The sequence below is a fragment of the Amphiura filiformis genome, chromosome 6 (assembly GCF_039555335.1).
Source record: "Amphiura filiformis chromosome 6, Afil_fr2py, whole genome shotgun sequence".
Lineage (NCBI taxonomy): Eukaryota > Metazoa > Echinodermata > Ophiuroidea > Amphilepidida > Amphiuridae > Amphiura > Amphiura filiformis.
Window position 1 is genome coordinate 59,025,154 of NC_092633.1, and position 13,982 is coordinate 59,039,135.

The 13,982-nt window shown below is 37.0% G+C and overlaps 1 protein-coding gene across 1 annotated transcript in view; it reads left to right on the forward strand.

The window, feature by feature from the left end:
* LOC140154676 (transmembrane protein 116-like) overlaps positions 1–6,166 on the forward strand; it is a 33,618-nt gene extending 27,452 nt beyond the window's left edge. The window contains 3 exon segments of the mRNA XM_072177242.1: positions 385–461; positions 2,285–2,369; positions 2,372–6,166. Coding sequence (XP_072033343.1) covers positions 385–461; positions 2,285–2,369; positions 2,372–2,589 — 380 coding nt within the window. The 3' untranslated portion in view covers positions 2,590–6,166.
* Positions 6,167–13,982: the final 7,816 nt, after the last annotated feature.

The window sequence follows — 13,982 nt, forward strand, 5'->3', positions numbered from 1 at the left end:
ATGCATTAGTATCCAAAGAAATTTAAGCGGTCTTAAAAAACATTCATTTCATTTTATGCAGTACTCAAGTTTAATTACAGAGCACACATTATTAAAATACAATAGATGATTACACACACAAAATGTAATCATTTACTGGAGACAGTATGAATTAAAGATGACCAAAAGATGAAGATGGACATAAAGATGAACAAAAGAGTACCAAAGATGACCATAAAGAGTACCAAAGATAGCACAGGAAGCTTAATTCTAAGGGTCAATGCGAGGCAAAAACATTGGAGAGGCAAAATTGTGCAGTGAAAAAATACATAAATTAAAGGACCATTAAAATATAAAACAAAACAAAATCTATGCTTAATATTAAATGTTGTTATTTTCTTACAGCACTAACCTTAGCCTTGATGGATTTGACAAGAACAGAGGTGACGGTGGTCCAATACTCATGGCTTTTTATGCTTCAGGTAAACATCCACTATCTATGATTACAAATGAAGAACCAGAAAGTGGGGATTTTCTGCATGTTTGTCTAAGTCACGAGCACATACTCACAGACTGTAGAAGAGTCATAATGTCCAGGAAATTGTCTTGTCTTGTAGTTCAGAATTTAGATACAATTTCATAAAATAAGAAAGTTAACAGAGTTCTTTGATGTCAAGGGTTTAGTCAAATGTTTAACCCTATCTGCAATTTAACCATTTCTGCATCCTGTGTACTTTACCTTGGCCTGCCAAGCATTCGGTGCCCATATGACTGTTCGTACGAGGGGCAGTCAGTATGTTTTAAGAGTTGACTCGTGACGTCATTTGTGGATCGTTTTCATTGCATTTCTCAATGATTACATAAACACTGTACCTTTGTCTTTTAAACAACACATGTAAAAATTATATCACACACATGATTACGTAACAGCATTAGCATAAAATCGATGGTCTAGAGTCACCTGGTGAAATTGAGTCGTTTTTGTTAAGGGAAATAAGAGGCTGAAATGAGGTATTGTTGTATTTTCTATATTTTCTTGGGAATTAAAGAATGGAGAATGCTGCCTTTTGGAACAGTAATAGAACACCAACTACCAGTTCATTAAACCATGTTTGTTGGGCTGTAAAGATTTTAGTTTATTTAAAATGCATGGTCACATATGTCTTATTTTTGACAAAAACAAGGCTTTTCTTTCTTTAAAAATCTTGATATTGCCAAAAATAGCAAACGTGGAAATTTAAATTTTTTGCCAGTACTGTTGACTAATCTCCAAACATTTAAACGGAGTCTCCTAGAAAATATTTGAATCCATGATTAAAATATAACTGTTATTCTACTATTGTTACATTTATACAAAAAGTAGTGGTACAAAGAGAGAGGCTATCGTTTGAATGAGAAATTTATTTTTAAAACTTTTCTGTTCATTTCAGGTTGAGATCATCCATAAAAATTCATATGAATATTTAAATTACAATTTTCATAGCATTTTGTAATATTTTAGGCCCTATTTACATGGAATTTTTGCGATTTTCGTGCATTTCCACCATGTTGTATCGGTCATCCCACCTACTCATGCGCAGATTGTTGTTTGATTTGCACCAGTTATCATCACACTGAGTACCAGCTCTCACACGTGACCAGTCATTATATTCTAGTCTGTTTCATTTTGGAGATAATTGATGTCATTTGTAATAATTGCTTTTTCATTTTCGCCATTTTTGCAGAATTATTTCTCTTTCATTCAAGCCCTAAAGTTGTTGAAGTTTCCAGACGTCCCATTTCCACCAAAGTTTAATGACAAGTCTCATATTTTACCAAATGCAAACTGAGGACCTAGTGTTTATTCCTGCCCAAAACTAGCCATATGCACCTTGTACTTTTGCTGTTCTCGGACATTGTAAACACGTGTTTTTTCGGTAATTTAAAAGGCCCGCCTTTTTGCGTGATTTGGCAGTGTCCCAGACTATTGATTCTATGCTAATGCTGTTACGTAATCATGTGTATGATATAATTTTTACATGTGTTGTTTGAAAGACAAAGGTACTAGGGTTTATGTAATCATTGAGAAATGCCATGAAAACAATCCACAAATGACGTCACGAGTCAACTCTTAAAACATACTGACTGCCCCTCGTATGATGATGCAATCGCATCACTTGGGATACCTGTGCTTATAGATGCAATGTGAGGTTTTTTGATGTTTGATTTGGTTAGGGTCAACTTAACAGATAACAGGTTGCCTATTGTGTTCAGAGGGACATATTACTTGCATTTATTCCATTGTTCTCTCTGTTTCTTTTTCCAGGGCATGACAGCTCCTAGTCAAGGATTCTTGAATTGCATTGTGTACGGCTGGACCAAGAAAAGCTTCCGTGATGCCCAACATCCAAATGCTGCAACCCCATGATTAAAAAGACGCACCGAGTATACGGTACCGCTGAAGGACAAACTAAGTTTCCCGCAAAGCCCTCTAGAACTCACACACCACCTCCCGTTGCATCCAGCGCATCAGAGAGTAACATTGTGGCGTTTAGAAAGAAACAAGGTTTAGAAAGAACACCAAGTGCCCGGTGGTCCAGAAGCTCCAGTCAAAGTGACTTCTCCAGTTAGTGCAATGTATAAAATGAAAGAAGGAATAAACGGGCATGCTCAGGACATGACAGTTTTCAGTACAGAATTTCTACGACCATTATACAATTTGTCCCTTTCGTACATGTACTTGAAAAAGGCCTTTTGCTAATAGATATAGCTAGAAAATCATATGTTATTGTGTCCAGTGATGCATCACAAAAGGGCAGTCAGTTGTGTAGTATTATAAATATACCCATATATTTTGATTTTACCAAGTCTCAAAGCTTATGGTGGATATCAGAATCAGTTCGCTTCCTCCAAGGGCCAACAGCGCACTCATATGTCGGTACTAGATTGTGAATATCCAAACAGCAATAGGGCAGATTGGGACAGCCAGGTGCAAGCAGTTCAAACTTCTGTGAGATGTGGCTATCTGTATATGAGACCGATAGTTTAACGTCCACTTCGAAGGATGAAGGACTTGTACGGTTCATTTACCCAAATGCACCATGGGGAGAGTGGAAGTCTGTTGCTAATGAATTTCCTTCTATTCTGATTTACCCTCACCGCTGCTGTGGTCACAGTGATACTGGAGTCACGAGACTGAGGTATAAGGAGAATTTTATATGATTATTTGGCTAACTCATCTATTTTGTATTTGGGGGAATGATGTATACATGCATTTTTATTATGCCATAGGTCTATTATAATACTACTTTCTTGAGACTGCTTATTATGATGCCGCAGCTATTCCTGCATGGTATTCTGACTGGACACTTTGATACTTAATTGGCATTATCCATAATAATACTCGGAAATTCAGAAATTGAAGACATTGTAAAGACCAATAGTATACGCACCTGTCACATACTTAAGCACTTGATCAAGTTAACCGAGGCACAAATGATAAAAGCTTTCTCTTGTTTATTCACTTCATTCAAGACACTTTTGTCGTGCTTGATCTAATCTTAGGATCATGTCCTTCCATGTATTGTCAAAAGCACTTCAGGAACAGTGCTATGTCCGGTCCTATGTATATCTTGTTTAAGCGGTCATTTTGTGCAAAAGCTTACGTATACTTTGTATCACTTGGAGTTTGGTAGCACTTGATGTTAGTGCCATACATGGTTGCGTTACAAGCGTGCAGACATACCACTCATGTACGCGTGTGCACATGCTCTGCAGGATTAGGTAAGCACAAGCAATTCAATACTATGACCAGCCAGATACACACTTACGTCACTACCAAACTCACAGTGAACAAAGTGTAGGTCTGGAATAGACCCTCCCTCGGGTCCATGGAGAACGACTGGTAATGTAGATTATATAACATTAAATAAATCCGATACATGGACCCTTCCAATCTGTAGGCAAATTGACTTCCAGTTCCCAGCATTTTGTGGGAATTCACTTTTACATCCTGGGTCAGACGAGTTTTCTATATATATCACGTCCGTGGTCTCACTGTCTTGCCGTTTGTGTAAGACTTGTGTAAGCGGCTACTCAGCCTGACCAATCAATGTAGAACTCAGCAAGCAAGGCGATATTTGAAATGAGTTTTCATTGATAGTCTGTTGATCATAACCAACGTGCGCACAAAATGACAATAGAACTGGGTCATGCATGTTATGTGCTTACCATATTTGAATTAACAATGGGGCGGGGCTATCATAATTGACGCCACAGTCATGTTACATAGCTTGATAATTATTTGGAAGTCAGTTTACTATCAAAGCGGAACGTCTCGGATTAGGAGAGCTATTATAAAAAAATAAACAGGTTGGTTTGTAGATTAATTGAGTTTTCGTCGACGCACAGTGCTCCAGGAGCACTATAACTTTGTTGCCATTAGTTAGGGCTTAGTGGTGTGTTGGTTTTAATCTTTGGAGTGAAGGAGAAGGTGGTTTTAGCTCTAATTAATAATAAATAATAATAATAAATAATGAAAATAATAATTATTTACTCAGAGATGGAACCGAGACTGTGGGACAGTCTAGGTCTAGAAAGGATCTAACAATGCCAAGTGATATTGAGAGAAGGAAAAAGATACTATTAAAAGTTTAAGATCAGAGAAAAGATCTTATCTCCCATATTTTTAGGGAACAAACCAAAAGGTTGATGACGTTGTGTAGCGTAACTAGTTTCATTTCATAGCTGACCAAGAAGTAGGTCATTGATGTTTTTGTAAGTGCATTGGAGATATATTGTAGACATCTTTAACCCCCTCCCTAACAAAATCATTTATAGGATGTTATTTATCTTTTGGTTTGTTCTCTTAATCACTGCTACTTCATATGAAACATGTAAAGAGCTATGACCAAAAGAGTCTTTAATGATATCTGTATATATTGTATTCTATTTTATTTTTCCCGAAAAACATTCCTTATACAGTCTATTGTATGTATATTTGATGCAAAATATGTGTATATAATGGTATTTAAGACAGTATGTTTAGAGAGATATATATAAACATAAATATAAGCTTTTGAATTGTATTTTATTGCTAACTTTTTATTGTCAGGTTACTAAAATTTTATTTTATTCACCACGGACCTTATCACCATATTAACTGATCATCTATCTGGTGAATCGGGCCGGAGAGGTTAAAATTGGCTGAAAAATGTCAATAGGCTGATTTGGCAGATTCTAGGGTTACCCTTACAACTACAATAATGCTACAACTACTGATTATTCTTAGTCAGTGGCTGTGGTGTAGCTTGTAAGCACTGAATTTCATTGGTTTCTGCATGCCATCTATTACATTGTAGATGGCAGCAGCCACATCGTCGGAACATGCTTGACACATTCTAGAGCCAAATATGTTCACGATATCGCAGTACGCGCTACTAAAATGGTAAACTAAGTTTTTTTTCATTTCAGAAATTTTTATGAGTTTTATGATGGTAACTTGAAAAATGAAGTAGTGTTTAGTTACTAAAATAATATATAACCGACTAAGAATGAGCACTGGCATTCACTGCAATGAAATATTGGAGCTGTCTGTTTATCACACGGTAGAGGATAGTAAAAACAAAAATTCATATTGTTTATTCTCTAATTGTGTTGCACAAAATGGGAAATTCAAAGCTTCAAAGTCTAATGCTTGGTTCTGTTTATTTCATGTATGATAGTAAAATGTGATACTGCACCTACATTATGTGCCAAATATTGAAGTCATCAGACAGTCAGTCTATCAATAGATATGTTGCAATAAGTGTAAATTTGTACAGCAAGAAGTTTAAAACTCAGAAATTATATATGGAGTGTTATTATTCTTTGGTTCACCTCAAGTTCAGCAGTGATGTCAATGCCTTGTCACGGTTGCGCTGCAAGTATGCCGAAAAAATGCCTGTGTGTTCGCTCTGCGCGATTAACTACGCATTTGATTCGATACTGCACCACCTGAAATATGCACCTATGTCACTACTGAACTTGAGGCGAACCAGTGTATACCATGTTGCATCTCCCATGTGTGTGATATATTAAACATTTATAGACATGATGATCAAAACAATGATGGGCACCAAAATCAGCTGAGCAAGCAAGTTGTCTAAATCAGTGCATGGTGTAAAAATGAGACAAAATACTATCTATTATGTAGCCAAATGGAAACAAATGCAAAGACTTGTCAGTTCTTTCAACTAATATGATGCAGTCAAGGGAAATGATGTCAAAAATAGTAATTTTTTACGTTTTTACATCAGTTACTGGCTATTAATAATAATAATGATGATAATATTTAAACAAATGCTTCATTTTGATGCAAAAACATTGGACTCAAGGTTAAAAGTTGTAAGACAGTTTATCAGATACTGAAAATAAAAGAATCTGAGTGGTTGTTATTTATTAGGTTTTTTGCCAATACAAGTGATATTAGACTCATTCCCCTTGACCATGTCACAATTGTGGCAACTTTTTTTTAAAACCTTCTGATTTTCTAATAACTTGGGGTGCCATTCTCAACCCTTTCACTGGGCATGCTAGCAATCCTTCCTATGCCAATGTGTATGTGAATGTATTGCTTTTATTGAAATGTTATGTGTGTGAAAAAGGCAAGAGGTTTTTGCAATAAGGTGTTATGGGGGCATTTAAGTTAATTTAACATTAACATTCCTATTGTGTGTTTTTTATATATCATTAGCAGGGCAACTTGGGCAACCAGCTTGTTTGATAAATAAATACTATTTCTTAGGAGTATTTGAAACTTTGAAATGTCATCCTTTATCAAGTCACTATTTTGCCTTCCCCCATACCATTGACAAAAATAGCCTGGAATTTTCTGCAAAAGCCACAGTTTTTGTGACTTCCCAGCCACTTCATTCACTTTTCGATAAATACTAAAAGCCTTGGGCGATTGGACAACTGATGATGTATCATTGATGCACACGTATCTTTACTATGCAATCCGTCAATGCGCACATCTTCATTGCGCATGTTAGACATTGTTGAAATGTGCAGTTAGATCTGCGCATTGATGATGTTAACATGGGTCCAATCGCAAGTTCTTTTGGGATCTACCAAAAGGGTGAACTGGCCTGGGACTACAGACGAGAAAATATACAGACCAACCACCAAGGCAAAATACCTGTGCTTTATATGCTGTGAATTTGTGCATATTCATGAGGGCTGATTGTTTGATCGGTCATGTGTAATACACGTTGCATCCTTTCGCATAGAGCATTATGTGTCTTCATGTTTATGAGAAAGACCGTACAAATACACGGTATGTGCGTAGCAGTTTCGTCTCTCACGCTTAAGGAACAATTGACCCTCATTAACGTGTGATGCTGGAATTTTGTTTTTGTTGGTGATTGGTCTGTATATTTTCTTGCGTGTGCCTGGGACCCCTTTAGCAACATGAGTTCATTACGATTCCAATAATTGGAATTGTGTATGTGGCAACTTGTTTGATGCCCATAACATCTGCATCTGATGTATACTTCGATAAATTGATATTGATCGATAAATCAATTTAAATTTAAGTGATATGGATAATGATGACATCATTCCTTTTTTGTGTGCTATCAAAATGACAAAATGGTGACGATAATTGTAAATTTAGGTTGAAAATATACAAGTGTCACATTGTGCAATGAAAGACAACACTCACTACTATTTTAAGTTAATTTAACATTCGTATTGTGCTCATTTTTTTTATCATTAGTAGTGTAAATGATGTTTTTCTTAATAAAGACCTTTAAAACATGATTGATACAATTGATCAATAAATATTTTTTGATACTGTGTGGCAGATTGATATGTTCCTTGAATTTCTGATATCGAAGGACCTTAAAATTCTGATGTTAATTGTCAATTTGAAGAGTTCAGATCAATGCAAAATGTGATACATGTATATCCATATTAATATTCTTATATCATTCAATGAGATACTTGGTAATTGCTACTAGTAGTATTGAAATCTTGTGATCTTGATTTTTTTTTTAAATGAACAGTAATATAAATTATACAATAACAGTATCAATATTATAAATATAAAAAAAAAAAAACACAAAGCAGTAAGGGTTTGTGGTTTGTGGCATCTTGCATCCTGCAAACTGGGCATTTGATTCTATAAGCTGGTGCATAAATGTGATGTACAGTCAGCACAATAAATAAGGTAGCTGTTCATGAAACATGACCTTATAGTCAAAGTGAGGGTTGATTTCGAAATCAAGGTGACCATAATGACCGCAAGGATTTTTTCTATAATTTGGGATATCAGTAAATGATGCAGAAATAACCCAAGTTATGAAATTAAAGCTGATGGAAGGTACAAATATAATGCTGGTTTCATACTACCCTGCCGCTTGCCGCTGAGCGGCATGGCGCACGCGCATTGCAGACAAACGGACACAATAAAGGCTTGTCATTGGTTGAAACGCCTGCCGCTTGCCGCAGCGGCAAGCGGCAGGAAAGTATGCTGGAGGCTTAAAAGTTGCAACCCTATTGGTTTGTACACATCATGCATGTCATGAGTTTTTACTTTCCGTCAACATGGCCAACATTTACCATAGCAAGCCCATTGTCGTGACACTCCATGATTGAACAAGTTGATGTACACAAACCAATAGGGTGTAACGTTTGAATCTGTACCTTCTATCAGTTTTAGTTTCATAACTACTCGGTGGTCAAGTGTCAGCAGATCATTGTAGATGGCGGCAGGTCGTATCCGGCGCCTCTGCCCACCATCTACAATGATCTGCTGACACTTGACCACCCATCGGGTGGTCATGTGACCGGAGGATTGTAAACACTACGCTGAATGAAGACGCCGTGATGGTGTCGCAAGCTACATCGCTGATAACCAAGACTCTAAAAAAAGGTAACTTTTTAAGCAAATGTCAAGAATGACAGAGTCCAATATCAGTATCCATGCTGCTGTTGATGTTTTGTTTACAAGTTTATGAAAAAATACTGTGTAATAGACAAACTAGAGATTGATGGTAATGACATGACATGGTTAATAACTGCATCGCTTGTTTTTAGATTTTGTGAAAAATCTAAAAATTTACTCTTGGACAGTGTTCGAAATAAGCTTTGGGTTTGAAATCTAGAGGCCCTCATCAAATTTTATGAGCCCAAATTCAAATTGTAAGTTTGGTAATGTTACACTGGTCCACATTTTGTGACACTTCTGTAGGACTTCAGACTTGCAAATCAGCAGCTAACAATGGATAATGCCATTTTGATATAATTTCTGGTCATGCATGTGTACACTGAAACTTAAGTGCCCCCCCCCGACACAAACTCCTGACCTAATTATTTGCTTATTGTAGCTGAACCCATAACTCCATACAGGGCATACCTAATGGGACCAAACACCTTAAAAAGACCAAAAACTCAACAGGGTAGACCCCCTGGAGACCAGTTTACTTTATTGCAATCAATTCACAGCAATATCTAATGCCATGTGTTAAATGTTTCCTTTTAGAGCAGTGTTTAGTGTCTCCCCACAAGGAAAAAAATCTCCACAAAGTTGTTGCAGAACTTTTGGTTCCACAGGGCATTTAATAGGTTTAAGACCACACATCCCACATTTGGTAATCAATTAGGCCCATACAGAGTGTTTAATCTGCAGCTATATTTTCTGACTTTTCTTATGCACTATTAATGGCTAAGGGCTGATGTTTGGTTATTTTGTTTGTTTTGTTTTTTCAATCCTTTGTGGTCAAATATGCTACTATTTTACATTTCGGGATATGCAATATTAATGTGTTTTCATGATTTTAAAGATTTTAAGAATGTTTTCTATTACTTAATAAAACATTTACTTTAATCCAGCACATCTGTTTTGTTTCATTGTAATAATAATTTATTGTGTGTAAATGCAGGTGTATGTCTATGCCAAAATAATTATTGTTTTTTAAATGCTGGAGAACCAGAAAATCGCCTTTTGATATGATGCACCAAGTATAACTCGCCAATTTCAGCCTGAAAAAACAGTGATCCTATAATCCATGCTTTATAAACTCCCACTTTCAAAAATGGATTCTTCCCCAAATAGCCCATTTCACCCCCATCTGTTTAGTAGTCTACCCTTAACACCACTGCTGGGCCAGGTTGCTGCTGGGACCAGCCTCCTCACTTGACACCCTTCCTGGAGCTTACTGGGTGCATTTGTAATGGCTACAAAATATCATGCTCTTATCTCACAAATATTTCTCTCCTTGGATTTGTGACCCAGTTGTTTTTATGGTTTTAGCCATAAATGGGGATCTGTGTTGAGTTGATTCCTTTTTTGTGCGTAGGCCATATGTTTACAGACAAACGTGAGCCGATCCCGGTTTCGGAGGTCTGCAAACGACCACAAAATATTTGCAGGTATGATGCATTTGCGAGATACATCCTCTATCGTGCATTGAATAAACACTCCGCAGTTGCTAGGTAAGATTGCATCTTATACATAATACACGCAAAAAAACATCCTCGGTATGTAGATTGAATGCAGATTCAGACGTCCCCATTTGTAGTCCTAAATTTTGTCCACGTTAGAGTGTGTGTGTATGTAGGGGTGGGTCTGTTTAATTTGATATCCAAGTCCAAATGAGGATGCACGCATATTGCTCAGTGCTCAAAAGTTGCTCAATGCCTTGCCCCCCCCCCCCCCCCACCTCTTGGCCTCATGTTCTCCCCTACCAATTTTGGGATCAATTTGCTACTTTATAGGCTATACATATTAAAAGAGTAAATAATTGTTTTGTTTTCAGCCTTTTTAGAGCATTTTATTTAAGAGGCGTGGTCTGATTATTATTATGTTTTTATGGATCCAAGTGTGTGAAAATATTGGATCCAACACATAATAATGATAAAATTGGATGCTTTACGCCCAATATTTATTGGTCTCGCTATGAGTTTTAAAATATAGGACTCTACCAGGGGCGTAGCCAGCTTTTTTGGTCAGGGGGGGCAAAATAAAATTTTTGGGGCACAGACGAAAAAAATTACAGTTGCACAATACAATATATAGAGACAAAGGGCGTTATTGGGACGATGTGCGCGCGTAGCGCGGAAAAAAATTGGTATTTTACACTATTTTCGCCCATTATCAGGATGGAAAGTGCTTAAGGGGTACTACACCCCTGGCCAATTTTGTGCCTATTTTTGCATTTTTCTCAAAAATTATAGCGCATTGGTTACAGGTAAGATATGTATATTATAGGGGCAAAGACTACAACTACTGCACTGAAATTTCAGCAACTCAAGGCAAGTAGTTATTGATTTGTTGATCAAATATTGGTTTTCCCTCATTTTTGACTGTAACTCCACAACTGTTGTCTGTGCTGAAATAAAATTTCCAGTGCAGTACTTGTAGTCCTTGCCCCTATAATATACATCTTACTTGTCACCAATCCGCTATAATTTTTGAGAAAAATGCAAAAATAGGCACAAAATTGGGCAGTGGTGTAGTACCCCCTTAAGGGTAGACGAGGTGTTGTTGGTCGAAGCAACCAAAAAAATCGATTTTCATTCTCTAGATCAATAAATTATTGACAAATAACACCTTGATGTTTTGCAAAAGTTCATTCTACAAATTATATAATTTGAAAACTTGCTTAATTTATTGTTGTTAATGAGTTATGTACATTTTACAAAAGTGTTGTTGTTTCAGCCCTCTTTACAACATAACTCAAGAACCACAGGACCTACAAAATTATTTCGGTGATATTTGAATTCTTCTACACGCTCGCAAGGAAATGAGCAATGCAATTTTTGCCAAAGCGCATTACCATTCGCAAGATGTTGTGAACTACCAAATCGCAACACTTTAAAATAGTGTATTACCTTAATGTTTGCAATATGCGCGCGTAGCGAGAAAAAATTGTGTATTTTCGGACTGAATTTCGGTAGAAAAGGGCTCCTTGCCCCTTTTCTTTTCCTTTGCCCTCCTGATTTTCCCTTTTATTTTTTGTCAGAGGAGCACTTTTTTCTTTCATTTTTTGTCAGGGGGCACTCTGCCCCCCCCCCCCCCCGCTGGCTACGCTACTGGACTCTGGACTCTACTACTTCTCGTCCAATATTTTAAAACTCATAGCGAGACCAATAAATATGGGCTCAATCGATCCAATTTTATATCATTAATGGTTCTGATTTCTAGATTAGATTTTTAGGTTTTAAATTTGGGTTCCCCAAATTCTTTCATGGGGAGGGCAGTGGCATAGATTTCTTTTTGACATTGGAAGCGGGGATGGGGTTGGAAAAAATTCTTGAAGTATGGTGAATCCAGCATCTTTTTGCGACAGAATAAGTTTTATGGTAAAAATTTTGCTATTTTGAAGCTAACTGATGAAGTTGAATAAATGCGGGCGAAGAATGTGAAAATTTCAACTTTTGGGGCTAAAATCTGAGGTTAATTTGGTCAGAAACCCATATCCATATTCAGGCGTCAACATTGGGGGTATAATTGTATGGACCACCCCCCGGCAAAATATTGCGTGCAATAATTATGTGTACCCAGGGTGGTGAATTATAGGGGGAAAGATTTTTTGGCAGGCCAAAAGGGGGGGGACATTTTATGGCAGGTTGAAAGAGAGGGAAGCGATTTTTGGCACATATATTTTGGGCGCCGTTTCTATATTTATACGCTCTAAAAAGGAGTAGGAAATCATTAGGAACGTGTTCTAATATGCAAAATTTCCTACTCACTTCGCTCGCATTATAGGCCTATGATAAAGATAAAGCTAATTTAAGACAATAAGGTTTTAAATTCGGATTCCCAGAAATCTGAGTGTGTAAAAGGGGGCAAGATCCACATCAAAAGGGGGGGGGGCAAAGATATTTTGGCACAAGCAATTTTGGCAGACCACTTTGAGAATTCACCACCCTGGGGGGTACACATAATTATTGCACAGTCCCTGAAATGCTCTAAATAGCTTAGAAAAACAGTACAAAAACGGTTTATACTAAATATGCTAATAATTTTCCTGCTCGCTACACTCGCAATATCTATATAGGCCTAGGTCTACACCCCCAAAATCCCAAAAACGGGGGCCTCAACGGGTGCAAATGGGGGCTTAATCATCATAGCATATTTCACCCCTAATGGCGCAAGATATTAGGGGCTATCATTTTCTTTGGAAGGGGGGGTGTCCCAAAGTATAGGCCTACAGGGGGTCATAACTTTTTGGAAAGAAAAATAGGGGGAGGTCATACAATTTTTGTTGACCAAAATGTATAGGCCTAGAGCCACAAAAAAAAGACTGATTTCAATACAATTTTTAGCCTGTTTAGGGGTAGTTGTGTATCGGTGGGGGGGGGGGTCATAAAAATTTTGTTGCCGAAATAGGGGTCGCAATTTTATTGATGCTGACTTTTGTAAATTTGGGATCGCCCCGGCCCCTTCAATTCCGAAAAAAATGATAGTGAACCCCTTTGTTTACCCCTGGCGTAGGCCTACCATATGTAGGTCTATATAAAAGACACAAAACGGACAATGTGAATGACAATTTTCACACTAGGCCTATAAGGCCCTTTGCACTTGATTATTAGTTTCCTGTTAAAGATTTTGAAAAAGGGACGAGGTGACTTTTAATTATTAATTATCTTTTATTTTCTTTATTTAGTTTGAACTAGTATTACAAGCAACTGTTGACTCATTTTGACTAGAGGGGGCATTTAATTATTTCACACCTATTTGATTTTATAAATAAGTGAAGGTGGAGTTGTAGGCCCTACTCCTTGTTCATTATTGTTGATATTATTAAAGTCAGAAAATGGCAAGTAGAAGTAGTTGAAAGTTATTTTAAAGGAGAAAACTAGAAATAAAAATAAAATAATTAATTCTTTTGAGATTTTCAATTTTGAACGCGGGCGGTAAACAGGACTGCGAAGGGCCTAATAAATAATTAACTTATATTTTTCTCTCACCTACAGATATGCCCGGGCAGAATTAAGTATATGTGCGCCTGTGAGTCAAATTTTTTGAACGAATTTTA